The 18441-nt window shown below is 40.0% G+C and overlaps 2 protein-coding genes across 7 annotated transcripts in view; one reads left to right on the top strand and one right to left on the bottom strand.

Annotated features, from left to right (window-relative positions):
- LOC127622845 (von Willebrand factor A domain-containing protein 7-like) overlaps positions 1 to 1274 on the bottom strand; it is a 35590-nt gene extending 34316 nt beyond the window's left edge. Inside the window, exon 1 of one of the 2 annotated variants that reach the window (XM_052096954.1) lies at positions 661 to 1274. The gene's annotated coding sequence lies outside the window, so the exon portion shown is untranslated. The remainder of the gene's footprint in view (positions 1 to 660) is intronic. The other variant, XM_052096955.1, reaches the window with a different exon arrangement.
- An 8352-nt stretch (positions 1275 to 9626) lies between these two features.
- LOC127622860 (uncharacterized) lies at positions 9627 to 18008 on the top strand. Of its 5 annotated transcripts, XM_052096973.1 has the most exons (11): positions 9627 to 9765; positions 9930 to 9962; positions 10073 to 10372; positions 10697 to 11011; positions 12780 to 12869; positions 12972 to 13002; positions 13744 to 13796; positions 16580 to 16619; positions 16934 to 16968; positions 17132 to 17151; positions 17362 to 18008. In XM_052096973.1, the coding sequence occupies exons 3-11, from the start codon at positions 10333 to 10335 to the stop codon at positions 17404 to 17406; spliced, it is 669 nt and encodes a 222-aa protein (XP_051952933.1). In that variant the 5' UTR covers positions 9627 to 9765; positions 9930 to 9962; positions 10073 to 10332; the 3' UTR covers positions 17407 to 18008. The 5 variants fall into 5 exon arrangements, with proteins under 5 accessions (XP_051952933.1, XP_051952935.1, XP_051952932.1 ...); XM_052096975.1 differs by lacking the exon at positions 12780 to 12869; XM_052096972.1 differs by having other exon boundaries at positions 12780 to 13002; positions 16937 to 16968.
- The last annotated feature ends 433 nt before the right edge of the window (positions 18009 to 18441 follow it).

Genomic DNA, 18441 nt, shown 5'->3' with positions numbered 1-18441 from the left:
ATTTCATATTATTTTTCTCAGCATGTTTACATTTCCATACTTTTATGGGTAAAGATTCTAAGGGTCCTTACAGCAGGCCTTACTATTTTTAATATTGATTAGTTAGGTCTACATTTTGGTCATGTTTGGCCAATTTTATATATATATATATATATATATATATATATATATATATATATATATATATATATATATAATTATTATATTGTATTGTTTTCTGAAACTTAATGACAAATAAACAAACATTTTACTTTCAGTTTTAGTTAAAATGTCTTCTGGTAGAGCATGGTACTATAAACGCCAAGGTCAGGGGTTTGAAGGAAATCACGTACTGATTAAACTTATTCTGATGGACCTAAAGTCTCTTTGGATAAAAGTGTTTGCTAAATTAATAAATGTAAATTGCTCCCAAAATAAGACCCCAGAAATTTTAATAATAATAATAATAATAAATAAATATATATATTTTTTGGCATGACAGATTAGAGTGTGGCTTGATCCACCTGCTCAATTTATTGAACTGCTGATAAAACTATACAAGTATTTATTAAAATACAGCCATCAATTGCTTCTTTATTTGTGGGGATTGTTAGAGTGTTCACACCAATCAAAATACATCTTAGCACAAAAGGGATATAATAATAGAGCTATTTATCTTACCTCTCAAGAGTTCTTTTGTGGTCTCATTAAAGTTTTTTTTCAGCATGTATTCTTGTGTGTTTTTCCATTTGACAGGTACAAACACTAAACAGCACTCAAAAATTGCTCTTGTGAGCATGATGTGGCTTTTAACCACAGACAGAGAGAGATGCTGTCTGCGACGGGTCTGTTCACCACATTACGTGCAGCCTTTTGAAAAACAGAAGTTGAATAACAAGTTTCAAAGCTCTGATGATTGTCTCTGGTTGCTGTAAATATTTCTAGAGGAGCACTTCCAGCTAACACAAATAGATAAAAATCACATACAACCTGATGAATCTGGCTTGAAGATAGAGGTCCATGAGACCCAATATGTCCTCATAACCGCATCATAGCATGTGTGTCCCTCCTTGTCTTCTTTCTTCCTCTCTCCACTCTTTCTTTCCCCCACATTCCCCATTTCAGTACGCTGCATTGACTCAACACAATAGTGCTGAATATATTAAGGGTGACTGTGTCTGCCTCCCTGCTTTTCAGTTCTGTCTTAGCTTGACATGAAAACACACTCCGTATTCACTTCCCCCAGCAATTCTATTGTGACTTTACTAGTGAAAGACCGCAGAACTGTTACTAACCGACACATCTTTTGGCATTAGACATTAGAACCAAGCTTTAAGAGTGCTAGATGGATAAACGAGCATACAATTTAAACAGTGGTGGTAACATACATGTGTTACTTTGAGGAGATATTTCTACTTGATCTAACTTTTAGAATGAATTTGTTACTGTAACTTGATGTATTCAGGTTAATTCAATGATGTTATATACTATTCTTAGACAGTAGCATGGACTGGTGTTGTGACTAATCAGCCGAATGCTGTGTCAAGATAAATAATTTAGTCTTTGCTAGACATTGCAGATAATGACTCATACTTTTCAACACAGCACCACTAATGACCAAAAACCACAAAGAGCCCAAATACAACAAAATTGACCAAGTTTAACACAAACAAAAACAATTAAAATACACTTTCTTATGACATAAAATTTAATCCTCACAAGCCAAATCAAAATAAACAATGCAACCAAGCAATTGTAGTTTATTTTTATACTCAGTCATAGTTTTGAAAGGACTTTTTTGAAAAAAAGAGATAAGTGTTGGTATTGTCATGTAGTTTTCTTCTGAAATGTGTAATGTCAAGCATGTAACTATTTCTGTGTTAAAATACTTACCAATCCCACCTTAATATGCAGAGACAAATAAATATAAGTAAGCCGATTGTTGGTTAATTTCCTTGAAAACTGTAAACATTGTTTCTCTGCAGCACTATAAAATGTCCTCTTTTTGTATTGAGCAGCCCGTCCAGCCTGACACAATAACAATGACTCAACTAGTGGCACGAGTTGTGGATGGGACTATCTGTTTGTTCGATCAACAGGAGAAGGGGCGAATTTGGAAAGCTGTTTTGAAAAAATGTTAATTTTTGCAATTCCATTCAGTGGCACTGGTGGCACAGAAATTACACACATCAGCTTTAAGGGCGATATATGGTTGTAACACTCATTCGTGTATGGAAAAGTAGGAGACGGGGAGCAGTGGCACGCTTCAGGTAGGCTTTTATTTTTCTGCCTTCCACACTCTCTGTGTGCGTTCTTCTCAGGACGTTTCTTATTTCAAACAGTTCAGTGTAACAAAACTCTCAGTCAGCATAAACTGCTTTAAATCTTCAGCTTCACAATACTTAGGCATAAACTAATTGAAATTTCAGCTTCACAACACTTAAACATTAGAACACTAAAATAAGACACGCCAGTCGCTGCACACTCGTATCGTACTCTCTCCCTCTTCTCTGGCGTGTTCAGATGTTTAAGGGCTCTCTCCTATCACTCTACTGAGAAACAGCTGTTAGAAATTATGTCAACTAGCTTGACGAGCCCCACAACTCCCTCTCTCAAGCAAACAGATACACGACCATGCCCCCATCACCACATACCCCCACCACCCGACTCAGGCCAGGGCAACATTGGCTTGTCAACCCCCCCCCCTTTCCTGGAGAGAAAGTCAGCCACAGCCATCTTGAAGTGCCAGGTACCAGCGGGTACCAACAATGGTATCCTTCTTGCAATGGATCCACTGGACTGGGCCATGATCTGAACAGAGGGTGAAGACCCGCCCCAGCAGGTAGTAGCGGAGATTGACGATGGCCCACTTGAATGCTAGACACTCACACTCCATGGTGCTGTACTTAGTTTCCCTCAGTGAGAGATTACGACTAATGTACAACACTGGTCGTCCTCCCCCCATCTCCTGCGAGAGCCATGCCCCTAGTCCTCTGTCTGATGCATCTGTCTGCAAAATAAAGGGGAGAGAATAATTTGGAGCATGTTAGAGTGGTCCCCCACAAAGTGCAGATTTTATTTTGAGAAAAGTCTGATGGCTCCATCCACTGGACCGGATCGGGAGGCCCCTTTATCATGAGATCAGTCAGCGGGCTGGTGACGTCAGAGTAACCAGGCACAAAACTTCGGTAGTAGCCAGTCAGCCCCAAAAACTCTCACCTCCTTTTTGATCTTGGGCCTTGGGCAGGCTGCGATCATGGAGGTTTTGTTAACTTGGGGACGCACCTGCACATGACCCAAGTGGAAACCCAGATACCGAACTTCCACCTGCCCATTTGCGCACTTCTTTAGGTCGGCTGTGAGCCCCACCCATCGCAGTGCTCTCAGGACAGCTCTCAGATGTTGCATGTGTCACTGCCATTCATTACAGTGTGAGAACTTTATCCATGAGATGCTGGAACGTGGCGGGGGCCCCGAACAAACTGAACGGAAGAGTCACAAATTGGTGTAAGCCGAACGGTGAGAAAACAGCATTTTTTTTTTATCTGGATTTTGGAGTTCAGGGGATCTGCCAATAACCATTTGTTAAATCCAGTGTCAACTAAAATGGAGCAATGCCCAACCAATCGAGCAATTCGTGAATCTGGGGCATTGGATACACATCAAATTTGGACACTGGACTGTCCCATTGCTCTTAGGTACCAGAACCTTTGGGCTGGCCCAGTCTCATGTGGACGCACTTCTTTGGGTTGGCTGTGAGCCCCGCCCATCACAGCGATCTCAGGACAGCTCTCAGATGTTGCATGTGCCACTGCCAATTATTACTATAAGCATGAGAACTTTATCCATGAGATGCTGGAACGTGGTGGGGGCCCTGAACAAACCGAATGGAGGAGTCACAAATTGGTGTAAACCCAGGTACCGAACTTCCTCCTGATGAAACACATTATGTTATCAGCGTAAACCTCTATGTCGTCATCAGAGGCGGACCGGAACATCTCCCAGTCTGCGTGATCAAAACAGTCTTGTAGCATAGAGTCTGATTGGTCCGACCAGCACTGGATTGTTCTGAGGGTGGGTGCTTCATGTTTTAGTTTCTGCCTGTAAGCGGGCAGAAGCAGAATGGAAGAGTGGTCTGATTTGCCAAATGGTGGGTGGGGGAGGGATTTGTAGTCATCCCAGAAAGGAGAATAGCAATGATCCAAAACCCGGTCCCCTCGGGTGTTGAAGCTAATGTGTTGGTGGTATTTTGGTGCGATTGTTTTAAATTTCGCTTTGTTAAAGTCCCTGCTAACAATGAACGCGGCCTCAGGGTGCGTGGTTTCCTCCTCACTTATACTCCCATACAGTTCCTTGAGTGCCCGGTCTATGTCGGCTTGTGGGGGGATGTACACAGAAGTGATAATGACTGCTGTGAATTCCCTCAGTAGCCAGAATGGTTGACACAGAAGCATGAGAAATTCCAGATCAGGAGAGTAAAAAGACTTGATAAAATGTACGTTCCTCTGATCACACCATGATTTGTTGATCATAAAACATACACCACCACCTCTGCTTTTACCTGAGAGGTCTTTCGCTCTGTCCACTCGGTGCACGGAGAACCCCACGGGTTCAATGGCTGAGTCTGGAATCTCCGCAGACATCCATGTTTCCATAAGGCAGATAATGCAGCAGTCCCTTGTCTCTCATTGGAAAGAGATCCACGCTCTCAGCTCGCAGAGCTTGTTGTCCAGAGACTGAACATTTGCCAGTAGTATACTGGGTAGCGGGGGTCGATTTGCACGACGTCTTACTCTGATGAGAACGCTGGCTCTTTTTCCCATTTTCCTTCTGTGTTTCCATGGCCGGGCAGCCCAGACAAAGGGCTCCGCTGGCGTGTTTGTAAACAGTGGGTCGGCATTGAGGAATTTGAAGTCCGATTTTTGGTGTGTAATTGCAGAACCAATGTCCAAAAGCATTTGTCTGTTGTATACAATAAGGCAGACAACATCCAAGACAAAAAAAATTGTAAACAAAAAAAACAATAAACTGCAGTCGGAGCCATCTTGAGTCCAGCAAGGACTGAAGAGTATCTCCACAACACTACATGAGGACTCATCATGTGACTGCTCCAGTGGGAAATCCTCCACAGGGAAGACCCTGAGAATGGGAATTTCCTTGTCTGCGACGTTGACAGCCCTGGAACCACCTCTCCAGTAATAGTAACGCACGTCACACCCCACAACACTACTTTGCAGGGCCCATCCACACACATGTAGGGCCTCATGTATTCAGATACAAGACAAAGGCAGGCCTAACACAGTCGTAAAGCCTGACTGAGGCCCACAAAAACAAAGTCATAAATCTTACTGATAAAAACCAAAATCAAACAAAGGGAGTGTCACGTTCCTGTGTTGTCTGCCCCGTGTTTTCTGTTTCACATGCCACTTTTCACGTTCCGGCAAACTGTTTATCCATAACAGTTGCCTTCTCTCCCACGATCGCGAAACCGGCTTCGGCGCAGCCACTTTCTCTCTCTCTCTCTCTCTCGTCGTACTAACCACACACACACACACACACACACACACACACACACACACACACACACACACAAGCGAAAGACACACTGCACATGGGCAGACGCCATTAACCGCTTCACTGCCACATTCGGCCATACTTCTGGCGGAATCTCAGGTGTACACTCCATGAGTCCGCTGCCATTTGTGTGCATCACTCCTCTCACACACATATATACACACACACACACACACACCTTTCTCTCATATGTTATAGGCTTATTTTGGTTACTATATCTAGTCATCTCACTGTTTAGTTTGTCGTTGAATGACGGAAGTTTATTGACTGCATTGTACTGATTATTAATTGATATTATATCTGCAATAAACTTTGTTAAAATTAAAAGAGAAGTATTTTTTTTTTTTTTTGCATACACATGTGTCAAAGGCTGGCAGGGGATGCCAGTGCTCGAATTCACCCCTTCGTTGTTCCCTTTTTAATCTTGATGATCTACGGACATCAATTTTCCTACGAGAACAATCTAACATTGAGACTGTTATACGGTCTGGTTATTAGTCCCTGATTCCAGGGTGGTGCCCCGTCTACATTAATCCTAATTAATATTCTATTAATTTTTATAATTAATTATTATCTTTGATAATTAATATTCTGTTAAATTTGATGATTGTTGATTTAAAGGATTAAAAAAACTAACATTGATTCAAATCAATGTTCTATTGATTTTAATAATTAATGATTATCTATGATAATCATTAATTATTGCTAATAACCAAACCCGCTCCTAAACTGTGAGCCCTATACACATTACCCTCAAAAGATTTTTAAAGCCGGGCCATTTGGTGCCCAGAATTAGTGGATGGGTGAGGCGGGAATTAACCGCAGCCTCGACTTTATGCCTTTTTCACCTGAATCGTATCTCAGTGGTAACCACTGGATACTTGTGAATGTCACCATGCAAACACCTTACCCTCACACTTTTTTATCCAATGCCCTGCCTTGCACCAAGCATTGGTGGATTGAGCTTTGAGAACAATCTGTATCCACAAAAGTTTAATGTGTATCCCTTTTACTCTTACCAATACACCCCTTCCCAAATGTTGGCGGCCTGTGGAGCGTCAGGTATCTGGACCGGTGTCCCCACCTCCTTCACTGGACACCACACCTGGCTGTGTCTGGCTTCCCCACAGCTCCAGCAGACCGGCCCAGGTCTTCCTTCCGCACTCGTGGGGGCGGTCTCGCCAACCTGATGGGGATAGTGGGGGGAGACAGGGGGAGTAGGAGGGACCGGGTTTGGGCGAGGCTCCTCCCCTCCTCCGAGGAGCCGGAACTGGGCGGGACTGAGGGGGATGGGAGAGGAGGGGAACATGAGACACAGGGGGTGGAGAGAGAGAAGATAGTGGAGAGTGGGAAGAAAACACTGCTTCACTGCCTAACTGCTCCAGTACCACCAGATCGACGACTTCCAGGACTCTGCGGCTTCCCCCTACCAGCAACCATTTCCGGCATGGGTCAAGGAGCTGCTGCGCAAAAGCAAATGGGTGACCTTGCTTCCCGAAACTCAGGGACTGGAAAAGCTGCCAACTCTGATGCAGGGTCCGACCGACCCGTTGCTGGATGGCCTTCTTCAGGTGGCTGTAATCCAGGAGGCTGGCGGCGGGAAGTTGCTGTGCCTTCCCAGACAGTAAGGGCAACAGGCGGGCCGCCCACTGATCAGGAGGCATCTCCAATCCTCTGCTGTCTTTTCAAACATGTCATCATTTGGCCCCATCTTTGTTAGGGACACTGGTGGGGTAGGCTCTGGGGAGGTCAAAGCGCCAGCCCCCTCCCTGGCGATCAGGCTCTGGAGCACCTGCCGGTCCTCCGCTTGTGCCTGGAGCAGGAGTTCGAAGCGTTGTTCCTGTTCCAGGCGTACCTCCACGAGGGCCTGGTGCTGGTTTTGATAGACGCTGGTGAGGGTCTTGAAGATTTTGCGGTCTTTATGGTGAGGACTCCATAATTGCATTTTCCTCCAAAGCGGGGTTTTGGCACCATTGTGAAGGTTCGTGGGCAATGAAGCAGTTTCAAGGTCAGTCCTTTAATTTTCTCTCTTTTGACACACAATCGAAGGTAACTGTTGATAACCAAGGATTAGTAAATAAATTAAAGCACTCTAAAATAATAAACACTCTCTCTCTATTCTGGGTGTCATGCTTTCTGGTCACTCTCACCTCTCTGATGCTCTAGCATGCCTTTTCAGGTCTCCCTCCACCATCACTATAATGAGAGACAGGTGTTAGAGATAATTATGACCCAGGTGACGAGCCTTACCGCTCTCCCACTCCCGTGGACCAACACATGACCATGCCCCCCATGCCACAGTTATGAAAACTGAACACATTAATATATCAGAAAAAATGGCAGTAAATTCACTACACAGAGCATAAAGTGCATTCAGAAAGTATTCAGATCCCTACATTTTTTCACATTTTGTTATGTTGCAGCCTTATGCTCAAATGCTTTAAATAAAATATTTTTCACATCAATCTACAATCCATACCCCATAATGACAAAGCAAAAAGCTGATTTTTAGTAACTTTGAAAATGTATTAAAAAGAAAAACGAATATATCACATTGACATAAATATTCAGACAATTAACTCAGTACTTAGTTGAAGCACCATTGGCAGCGATTACAGCCTTCATTTTTGGGAGGTATGATGTGACAAGCTTTGCACACCTGCGTTTGGGGATTTTCTGCCATTGTTGTCTGCAGATCCTCTTAAGATCTGTCAGGTTGGATGGGACCGTTGGTGGACAGCCATTTTCTGGTCTCTCCAGACATGTTCGATTGGGTTCAATCCGGGCTCTGGCTGGGCCACTCAAGGACATTTCACAGAGTTGTCCCTAAACCACTCTTGCGTTGTCTTGGCTCTTTTTCTTAGGGTCATTGTCCTGTTGGAAGGTGAACCTTCGAACTAGTCTGAAGTCTTGAGCGCGCTGGACTAGATTTTCATTAAGGATATGTCTGTATTTTGCTGCATTTCTTTTCTTCAACCCTGACCAGTCCCCCAGTTCCTGCCATTGAAAAACAACCCCAACAGCATGATGCTACCACCACCATGCTTCACCGTTTGGATGGTATTGCACAGTCTTTGTTTCATCAGACCAGGTAATCTTGTTTCTCACAGTCTGAGAGTCCTTTAGGCATTTTTTATGTGTCTTGCACTGAGGAGAGGTTTCCATCTCGCCACTCTGCCATAAAGCACAGATCGTGGAGTGTTGCTGTGATGGTTGTCCTTCTGCAAGTTTCTCCCATCTCCACACATGATCTCTGGAGCTCAACCAGAGTGACCATCAGGTTTTTGGTCACCTCTCATACCAAGGCCCTTCTAACCCAATTGCTTACTTTGGCTGGGCGGCCAGCTCTTGGAAGAGTCCTGGATGTTACAAACATTTTCCATGAAAAATAAGAAGGGGTCTGAATACTTTCTGAATGCACTGTAGGTTTGATGCATAAATTGCCCTGTACAGTACATTAGATTACAGTTTTTTAAACCATTCATACCAAGAGATGGATCTAGGTCCGGCTAAACAGAGTTTTATTAAATATTAAAAAAATTACAACGTAACGGTTTAAACACAGGAACAAAGAAAACATCTATGATGGGAAAACACAGGAACAAAGGAAACATCCACGATGGGCACTGGTCATAAACAGGAGGTCAAAACACATAACAACTGACAGGACTAAGCAAACAAAAGGGCATTATATACACAATGGGTAATGAAGGACAGGTGAAAACAATCGAGGACAGTTGGCAGTAATAAGGGCAGGGAATTATGGAAAGTGTAGTCTGGGAGGAACAGATGACAGGAGATAAACACAAGGCAAACAACAATGAATCGTGACAATGTGTAATGAAGATGTAATTTTGGTAGACTATAGTGACTCTCTTTACTTGCCAAATCAAAAATCACTAATGTAATACAATCAACATTTCTTATTGTGCAATTATAAAGTAGTACAATAATAATAAAATGCATCTACATGCTTGTTTAAGCACTGATACTGTATCTGTTCCTCTACCTTTGCAACGTCATCACAACCCCTTCACAATGTAACTCTAACAGACCTTTCAGTGTGAGCACTGCTTCACTCTGCTCAAAGTGCACTGACCCTGCAATAGCAAACTGGTCAAAAGCTGAAATAGAAACTACATATTTGAGGTGCAGGAAAAGTGAAGTAAAATTGTTCCAAAGCTGACATGGTTGCTGTGTATCTCTTTGCATGTAAGTATTACTAAATCTATAATACACGTATCTTTACTCATAAATATTTTACTTATCTATTAATCGTTGACATTACAATAAATAATTTTTAACTGATCCATTTTTATTTAGCACATTATTTGTGGAGTTAGTTGGATAATGATGATGATTCATCTTTTTTTCAGTCATCTCAGTAAATCTATTCCATCAGAGTCAAGGTATGTTTTAACATAAAATAATTACTTTGCAGTTGATATACTTTTTTTTTATCTATCAAGATGAGCAAATGGAGACAATCACAGATTCCAAATACTTCTCTCAACAACAGGTCAAATGTTCCGTAAGGCAAAGATATACAGTGAAAATACAGAGGTACCAGAAGGTGGTAAACTGGAGGTTAAGTGCAGCACATTTGGTTCTACAACAATGGCAGTTTTTTTATATCTTTGTAAAAATGGTAAAGCAATAGATATGAAAAAACAAAGCTAAAACCATGACACAGAATTTAGAATAGAGAGGATTCAAAAGGAGCATTCAGGCAACTACAGCTGTGTGTACTCAGAAGAACAGCAGGAAACATCTAAAGTGATGGGATATGGTGATAATTACATCTTCATTAATGTGATCGGTAAGATGTACAACATGTTTACTTACATTTGTAAATGAGAAGACTTAATTACTTAACTGACTTTTTACATATATTTAAAAAAATTATCTATATTTGTAAGATATTTTTCCATTTTCACACTTTTAGCAAAATTCACATAATGTTCTACAAATAGCCCTTTAATTATAGGCAGATCTGTGATATTCAAAAAAACTATTTTTTTAATTTTATTTATTATTATTTTGGTTTATTATTATTGTTTGGTATATTATTGTTGTTTTGGAAATGCATTAAGGGAAAATCCACACCATTTAGCCATATTACAAGTTCTCATTCTCTTCACAGATTCATTGATTCGTGCACAGATACATTTGCTTGAGTCTGAGGTGTCAGTGGGAAGTGATGCTGAGTTTACTTGTACATCATCATACACTTTAAATACAAACCAGTCCAGGAATCTGAATTTGGCCTATCTCATCAAAGACAGAAAGGCTGTTGAGGTCAGCATTTGGGACACACAGGATATGAAGACAACATTTACACGCAGAAAGGTCCAGATGGGTGATGCTGGAACATACAGCTGTGTTTTGTTGTTAAATATACTCCCTCATCCTGAAATGAGACTCAATGGAAGTAATGAAGTCAATCTTCAGATAACTGGTAAGAATGGAAGGTGACTGCTTAGATTTGCAATTTATTCAATGTGTCTTTAAAGTGGCATTGATCTGTCATTGGTCAGTGGGGTAGATGCTAATGATTGGGAGATCTTAATTAACAAAATTGGGAAACTCTCCTTGGGAACATGCACAGTGTTGACATAGAGTAGATAAGTGATGGTGTGAATGCTCTGTACAAGTGTATTTGCAGAGGATAATTGTTTGGATAATTTTTCACAATGTCTCTACTTTCAAAGGTTTAAGGTGCTTGTAAAGGATGTAAAAGGGGTAGTTGACACATTACATATCAACCTGTGACTCTATTTCAACATCAAAATGCATGTATAAGGGAACGCATATGTTAGGTCCTGTAACATTTTCTCCTGTCCGGTAATACGTTTATTTATTACGATTTTTAATTGCATTGTGCCTTTACTGGTTAATTTTAAAATAGTACATATTGTCCATGTTGTCTCTTAATATATATATTTTTTATATTACTAAGTAACATTTCATGAAACATTTCACCATTTTCTCAAAACTATAAGCACAACCACAAAACTACACACTAATTTGTACAACCTCAAATTTCCACATCAACATCAAACATTTCACTCAAACACATTTATCTTCTGTCAATGACAAAAGTTCAAATATCACACAAACCCAGCAAACACACAAACTGTTGCACTGCTCATGCAACACAACATCAGTGGGATTAATTCACAAAACACTGCTACTAAAACCTCTGCTAACCAGGGAGATATGTGCAGGTCAGTCTCTATATGTTTTGCTATTATAACACATTATAACTATATTAAAGTTTTCAAAAAGTTTATTTTGAGAGTAAGGAGAGAAAGTGATGCTGAGAGAAAATCACTTTCAAAAGGGAAAATCAGTGACTATAATAAAAAAAAAATCATAATACAGAGAATGATGGCACAAATGAATGAATATAATATACAGTTAAACTGTAAGTAAGATTTGGCACAAAAAAAGTACTACTCTGCATTGCAAGAGTACTCTGCTCCTTCATTCTGTAGAAGTACATTCCAGAAGAACAAATACTATTACACAAAGTAGGCATCTGTTTTTACAAGTTATCAGAGCAAGTGTCATGAACAGTGTGTAGCCTCTAAACTGCAGTAATGTAATATAGAAGCCCTGTAGGTTACCTACCTGTCTACAATAAGTTTCATTTACTGCAGTTACTGTAGCTACATTTTATTTGTCTGAAGGTTTACATAAATGATAGATGTAACTGTAAAATGACTTTTTTTTCCCAACAATCAACCAGAAAACTGTAGAGCAAATATCATCAGGGAACTCTGTTCTTCAATCCCTTCATCTTCCCCGTCTCTGTTTGCAGTGTCTCTGCCTTCCATATCTTAAAAATGTTTTGAATTAATTTTCCACATCATTTACTATAATTACCTGTAGTCATTTTGATCTTTCCTGAAATTTTGACTGGTGTGTGAACATTTTTGATACTTAGTGTTTACACTTGGAGAAATGTGCTTTCTAAATGAGAACATGGATAAACCTATGCAAAGTGATAGGTTTTGATATTTTTCAGCAAGAGTTTTGCAGAAAATATTAAACAAACTGGAACGTGTGAAAACGGGTGAATTGTGTTTATAGTTTTGAGAATTGTGTCTTTGTTTAATTGAATCAGTATAACGCAACCGATTACATTGGGCAATATAAGGTAAACATGTTTTTTTTGTATTCTCTTTGTTTCTGTTATAATGTGTGGTCGTATTTTACATTAGTGGCATCCAACAGCATTATGCTAGTGTGTTTTGGCATACTGTTGATCCTCTGTCTGTTTCTGGGAATTTGGGCAATGGTGAAAAAGCAAGGTAGTGATGAACACATCCTCTCATCCTCCAACAATGACATAGAGTATTTCATAGTTCTGTTTACACCTAATACTCACAGTATTTTCTCTTTTCTCTTTACAGTAATTGAATGTCCTGGATTCCATAATGAAAGGTCATTTTGAGAGTTCTATTCTATGTGTATTGAATATTGACAGAGCAACATCATTTGTTTGAAAAGTAATAATAACGGAAGGCTGTTTCAATTAAAATTCAGTAAAAATAAAAAATGGTGGTGAGGGAGCCTTTTAACCCACACCTGGGGGTTTAAAGTGATATCATTATTTAGATATAGGGTCAATAGTTATAGAGCACAATTTTCAACAAATACAAATTTTGAGACAGCTAGATGCTTTTTTGAGGAACAAATTAAGATGATGCTTACTCAAAATAACAACTTCAGAAAAATTCAATAATTTCCTGTAAATATCAAACAAATTTGGCATTTTTAAAAGGGGCCTTTAGCCCCTGCAACAGGTGGGCTTTTTACCCCAAATACTATACTTTCACTTATGGAACGATTATTGAAAAAGCCTTTAGCCCCATTGTACCCTATATTATATTATATTATATTATATTATATTATATTATATTATATTATATTATATTATATTATATTACATTATCTATATTATATAAAAAAGTATCATTGTAAGTCCAAAATAGTTTGAAATCCTAAATACATAGTTATAATCTGAATATATAATTGTGAGTTCATAATTTTTTTTAATAATATTTCCAGAATATATTGTTATGAATAAATAAATCTGAAAATATAGTTATAAATCCTGAATATCTAAGTATAAATCTGAATATATAATTATATATAAAGTACTGCTATATTTCTAATTCACAGATCACTCACAGAAAATGAGGTGGAGCTCAGAGAAACCGAAGTTGTCTATGAAGGTATTATTTGTATACATTTTGCTGTTCCCTTTCAAAAAGCTACACTTATGATGCTGCACTGAAAAGCGCTTTGAGAACAACTTTAGGTACGACCAGCTGTGAATATGTGTGCAACACGTCAATGAACATTGACCAGAATTTATAGCCTCTGCCAGTGTAATCATTGGATGCACCTGTGGCAGGGCTATAAATAGATGCGTCACAGGTGCATCGTCAGATCTTTTGTCTTCAGATCACTCTGTGTTTGTGTGCTTCATGAGCCTGTCAGAACTTTATTTCCTCTGTTAAGAGTTAGAATTTGTTAGGCAGTGTGCAGAAACCTTTCTCTTTCTGTTTTCTTTAAAAAAAAAGGAATGCTATATCAGTCCCTTCCTTTCTTCTATGACCTCCATAACAAGTATTCTCATTCATGGAGGAATCCTTATGCTTCCAATGTCTTCATGCCCTCGACGTTGACATATTCAACTATTGTGGGTGCTGAGGCTCGGGGGGAGGGGCCGTTGGCCACCCAGCCCCGCACTGGTCCTTCTAGACGGGAGGCTCAAAAACAAAGCGTGGCGAATCGTGCTCCCCCTTGTAAAGACTGGGGTCTGGTTCATCGCCCTCAGCAGCCCCCAAAGCAAGACCTCAGGGCAGTTACTTCTAAAAAGGAAAAAACCCTGACAGTTTTGCGCCCAGCCTTGTGGAGGTAGCCCCCCTTCGGGACGGGTTCATCCACTTTGACCCTTCCGGTACCTCCACGAAACCTCTCCATTCCCCCACCTCTGGTGTTTCGGGGGCGAAGATTTCCAATATCGGGTTCTTCCATTCGGTCTAGCCTTATCACCCCGCACATTCACAGAATGCATGGATGCATCACTGGCTCCTTTGCGATTCCGGGGCATCCACATTCTGAATTACAAAGACGATTGGCTGATACTAGCACAGTCACAAGAACTGGCATTACAGCACAGGGATATCGTCTCCTCTGGTTTCTCTGGGGTTGAGGCTCAACGCCAAGAAAAGCATCCTCTCTCCCACTCAGAAAACTACCTATCTGGGGATCGTATGGAATTCGATCACAATGCAGGCACAATTGTCTCTCGCTCGAATCGAGTCCATTCAGAACACCCTGAGCAAAGTCAGGCTTGGCCAAGGTTGCACTGTTCATCAGTATCAACGACTACTAGGTCTCATGGCAACTGCGTCCTCTGTGATCCCTTTGGGCCTTTTTGCACATGAGACCATTTCAATTGTGGCTCAAAGCCAGGGGATTTCATCCAGTGGCCAATCCCCTAGGCTGATAAGGGTTACGCGCCGCATGCTACGTACCCTTTCTATGTGGTTCAGACCCCGGTTCCTCACTTTGGGTCCCACTCTAAGTGCGTCTTGCCATCGCATGTTGCTAATGACAGACACCTCCCTGACGAGCTGGGTAGCGGCCTTGTGGTCGTCCAACTCAAGCGGAATGGGAGGGTCGACAGCTCGATTGTCACATTAACTGTCTCGAGTTGATGGCTGTATTTCTGGTCCTGAAATACTTACTCCAGAGGCTACCATGTCTTTGTGCGGGTGGACAACACAGCGGAAGTCTCTTACATAAACCATCAAGGAGGTCTACGTTCACGCCAGCTCAACAGACTGGCATGGCAGATTCTCTTTGGGCCCAGGGCAAGCTCCTGTTAATTAGAGCAGCTTATATCCCTAGATGCCTTAATGGGAGCAGACTTACTGTCCAGAGAGAAAATACCGACGGGGGAGTGGAAACTACACCCCGAGGTAGTGGAACAAATCTGGTTGAGATTTTACAAGAGCAGAAGTGGACCTCTTCGCCTCCCAACAGACAGCGCAATGTCCCCTCTACTTCTCTCTGAGTCACCCACGGAATGGCACATACATGGCCCAGAATGTGCCTTTATGCTTTGCCCCCGGTTTCTTTGCTCCCGGGAGTCTTGGCCAGAGTTTGCCTGCAAGGGTCCTGCCTCTTAATGATAGTGCTGCGCTGGCCGAACAGGGTATGGTTCTCGGAGATACATGAGGATACATGAGGCTCGCCTTGGGCGATTCCGGAAAGGAGGGACGCTCTGTCTCAGGCGCAGGGGACAGTATTTCATCCCCAGCTCGATCTGTGGAACCTTCATGTTTGGCCCCTAAAGGGTACTAACTGAGGGACATGGGTTTTCACCTGAAGTTATCGAGACCATTCTAAGTGCTAGGGCTCCCTCTACCAGAAGAAGTTACGCCAATAAATGGGGTGTCTTTGAAAGATGCACATAATGCAGATCCAGTTAACTGCCAGATTGCTTCAGTTCTGGACTTTCTGCAGGAAAAAATGTCAGCAGCATCTTAAAGTTCTGCTAACCACAGAACATTTTACTTATTTTACTTAAATAATTTTACTTATTCTATCTTTCTAGTCGAAAAACCCCTTAGGAGTTCCAGAGGGAAACCATGACTCAAAAATACGAATTCTCTCCCTGGCTTTCAGACTACATCACCGATCTCCATTCACAATTTATACATTTTCTCTGACAAAACATTGTACTGCAAAATGCCTAAACATTACATTTTAAATGCTAAAAGTTATTTTGTCAACTGTTAGGAGTACACTAGAATCAAGTTAGCCTCAAAGCAAAAAGATGGGAAACATCATTTTGTTTGAATATGAACATCTGAAAAAGGAAAGCTACTTCCATCTCCTATCCCTATCTTTCTCTCTCCCTTTCATTCCCTTCTTCTGTTAACCTGATAGAGCTATTTTGGCTGTTACATTAACAAATGCTTCTCTTTGATATCTATTTCAGATGTAGCTGATGCTACAGGTGAAAAACAGAGTGTGGGCTGGTAAGCCAGTTAAAATTAATTAATAATAGTATATGTTGTCATTCTCTTGTCACACTTTCTTCTATTTCTTTCTTCCTCTGTCTTGTGGTGAATGTCAGTTGTATCTCAAATTGATTAATTTATTAATAAAAAAGCCTCTATTTTCTGTCCTTCTTGCTCTGACTGTTTCCACATACGAAGTCTTGTTTTATCTTTTTTGTTCTGTTACATCTATTTTCACATTGATGATGTCTTAGTTTCTGTTCTTTATTAAATGTTTCAACGAATTCCATAAATGTGCATAATAATATTAATAAATGTGCCTGATCCCTTAGCAGTGTGTCAGAATGGGATGAGTTCCCTGAAATTGGTAAGTCTGTGTACAAAATTCTCTCTAAATACCCCCTTTAATGTATTTAATGTATACATTGAATGTAAATGCAATAATTCCATCGTGTTTTATTTCCTTGTATTTATATATATAAAAAAATAATAATTTATTGTCTTCCAAATCCTATCCTTTTTTTCCTCAGAAGATCTGAATACAAATCAGGTATATCATTACAAATGCATTTCATTTAATGTCCTGTGAAAAAATGATTATGTATTCAACTCATGCATGTGATTCACCTTGCCATCTTTTATGTAAAACTAATTCTAAAATTACTAAAAATATATTTTTGTCACTCTACTGCTAAAACTTTCTCTATACAAGAGAAATAATTTATTTTCAATACTATTACTGTTCTGTTCTGTTTCTTAGCCATACAGTGTGTCACAATTATACACATCAATTTTGTACAATTGATGCATGTACACCAGAGAAATAGAAACCAAGCAACCGACAACATGGGCATTTACACTGGCAGAGACTTGAAGCAACAAAGCGACCTGTACTCACTGATTGTCAATAAGAGCTGCAAACTTACTGTACACGAGTGACAGTGACCATTAACAACTGGGAGTGTTCAAAGCTCTGCAATAGGGGAGACCCTATACCCTGCTCTAGTCACTTGAAACAAGTGAATTGCAGCATTACACACAGACATCATACCATACAAACAAACACACAGTAGCCAATCTTGACACAGACATATCTTGTGAATCCTTTTGTGCATCATTTAATTAATTTATTGTAACTTGCTTCATTTTCTATGCTTGAGATGACCCAAATGATTAACAATAATAGTAATTAAAAAAATGAAATTAATAAAAACAGCTGATAACAGGAGTGAAGTGTATTGACCAACATATGAAAACACCATAAAATGAGTATTTTAGTTTAACTGTTGATTCTGATTTTTGTGACATTGCACTGCTCATGTCATGCTTCAGTTCCATTTTCCTGCCATGTTCCAATAAAATGTAAACAATAAGTAAAAAAAAAGAACTGTTTTCTTTATTATTAAAAATAAGCACTATAATACATATATATATATATATATATATATATATATATATATATATATATATATATATATATATGTGTGTGTGTGTTTCATGGGACAATTACATATAGTCACTGTATCATTTATATTTTTACAGTAATATATCTCAGCTACCTAGAACAGTAATCAGTAAATTACTGTACACAGCTTTTGGAGTAACTTTATGTAATCAGGCATTTACAATAAAAACTGGCAACAGTGTTTGTAACACTTTATTTTACATTTGGCATAACCCATATAATCTGCACAAGTACTCTTCTCCAAAATACATAAATGTTTTCCCCTTTCAAATCACCAGAAAATATATATATATATTTTTTGTAAACATTCCTGCTGTAAGCACACTTCAGGATGACAATAATTATACCTAAATATAATAAGGCAAACATTGTTAA

This window comes from Xyrauchen texanus, chromosome 29 (assembly GCF_025860055.1).
Source record: "Xyrauchen texanus isolate HMW12.3.18 chromosome 29, RBS_HiC_50CHRs, whole genome shotgun sequence".
Lineage (NCBI taxonomy): Eukaryota > Metazoa > Chordata > Actinopteri > Cypriniformes > Catostomidae > Xyrauchen > Xyrauchen texanus.
Note: the sequence above shows the minus strand (reverse complement) of the source record. Positions and strands in the feature narration are given on the sequence as shown.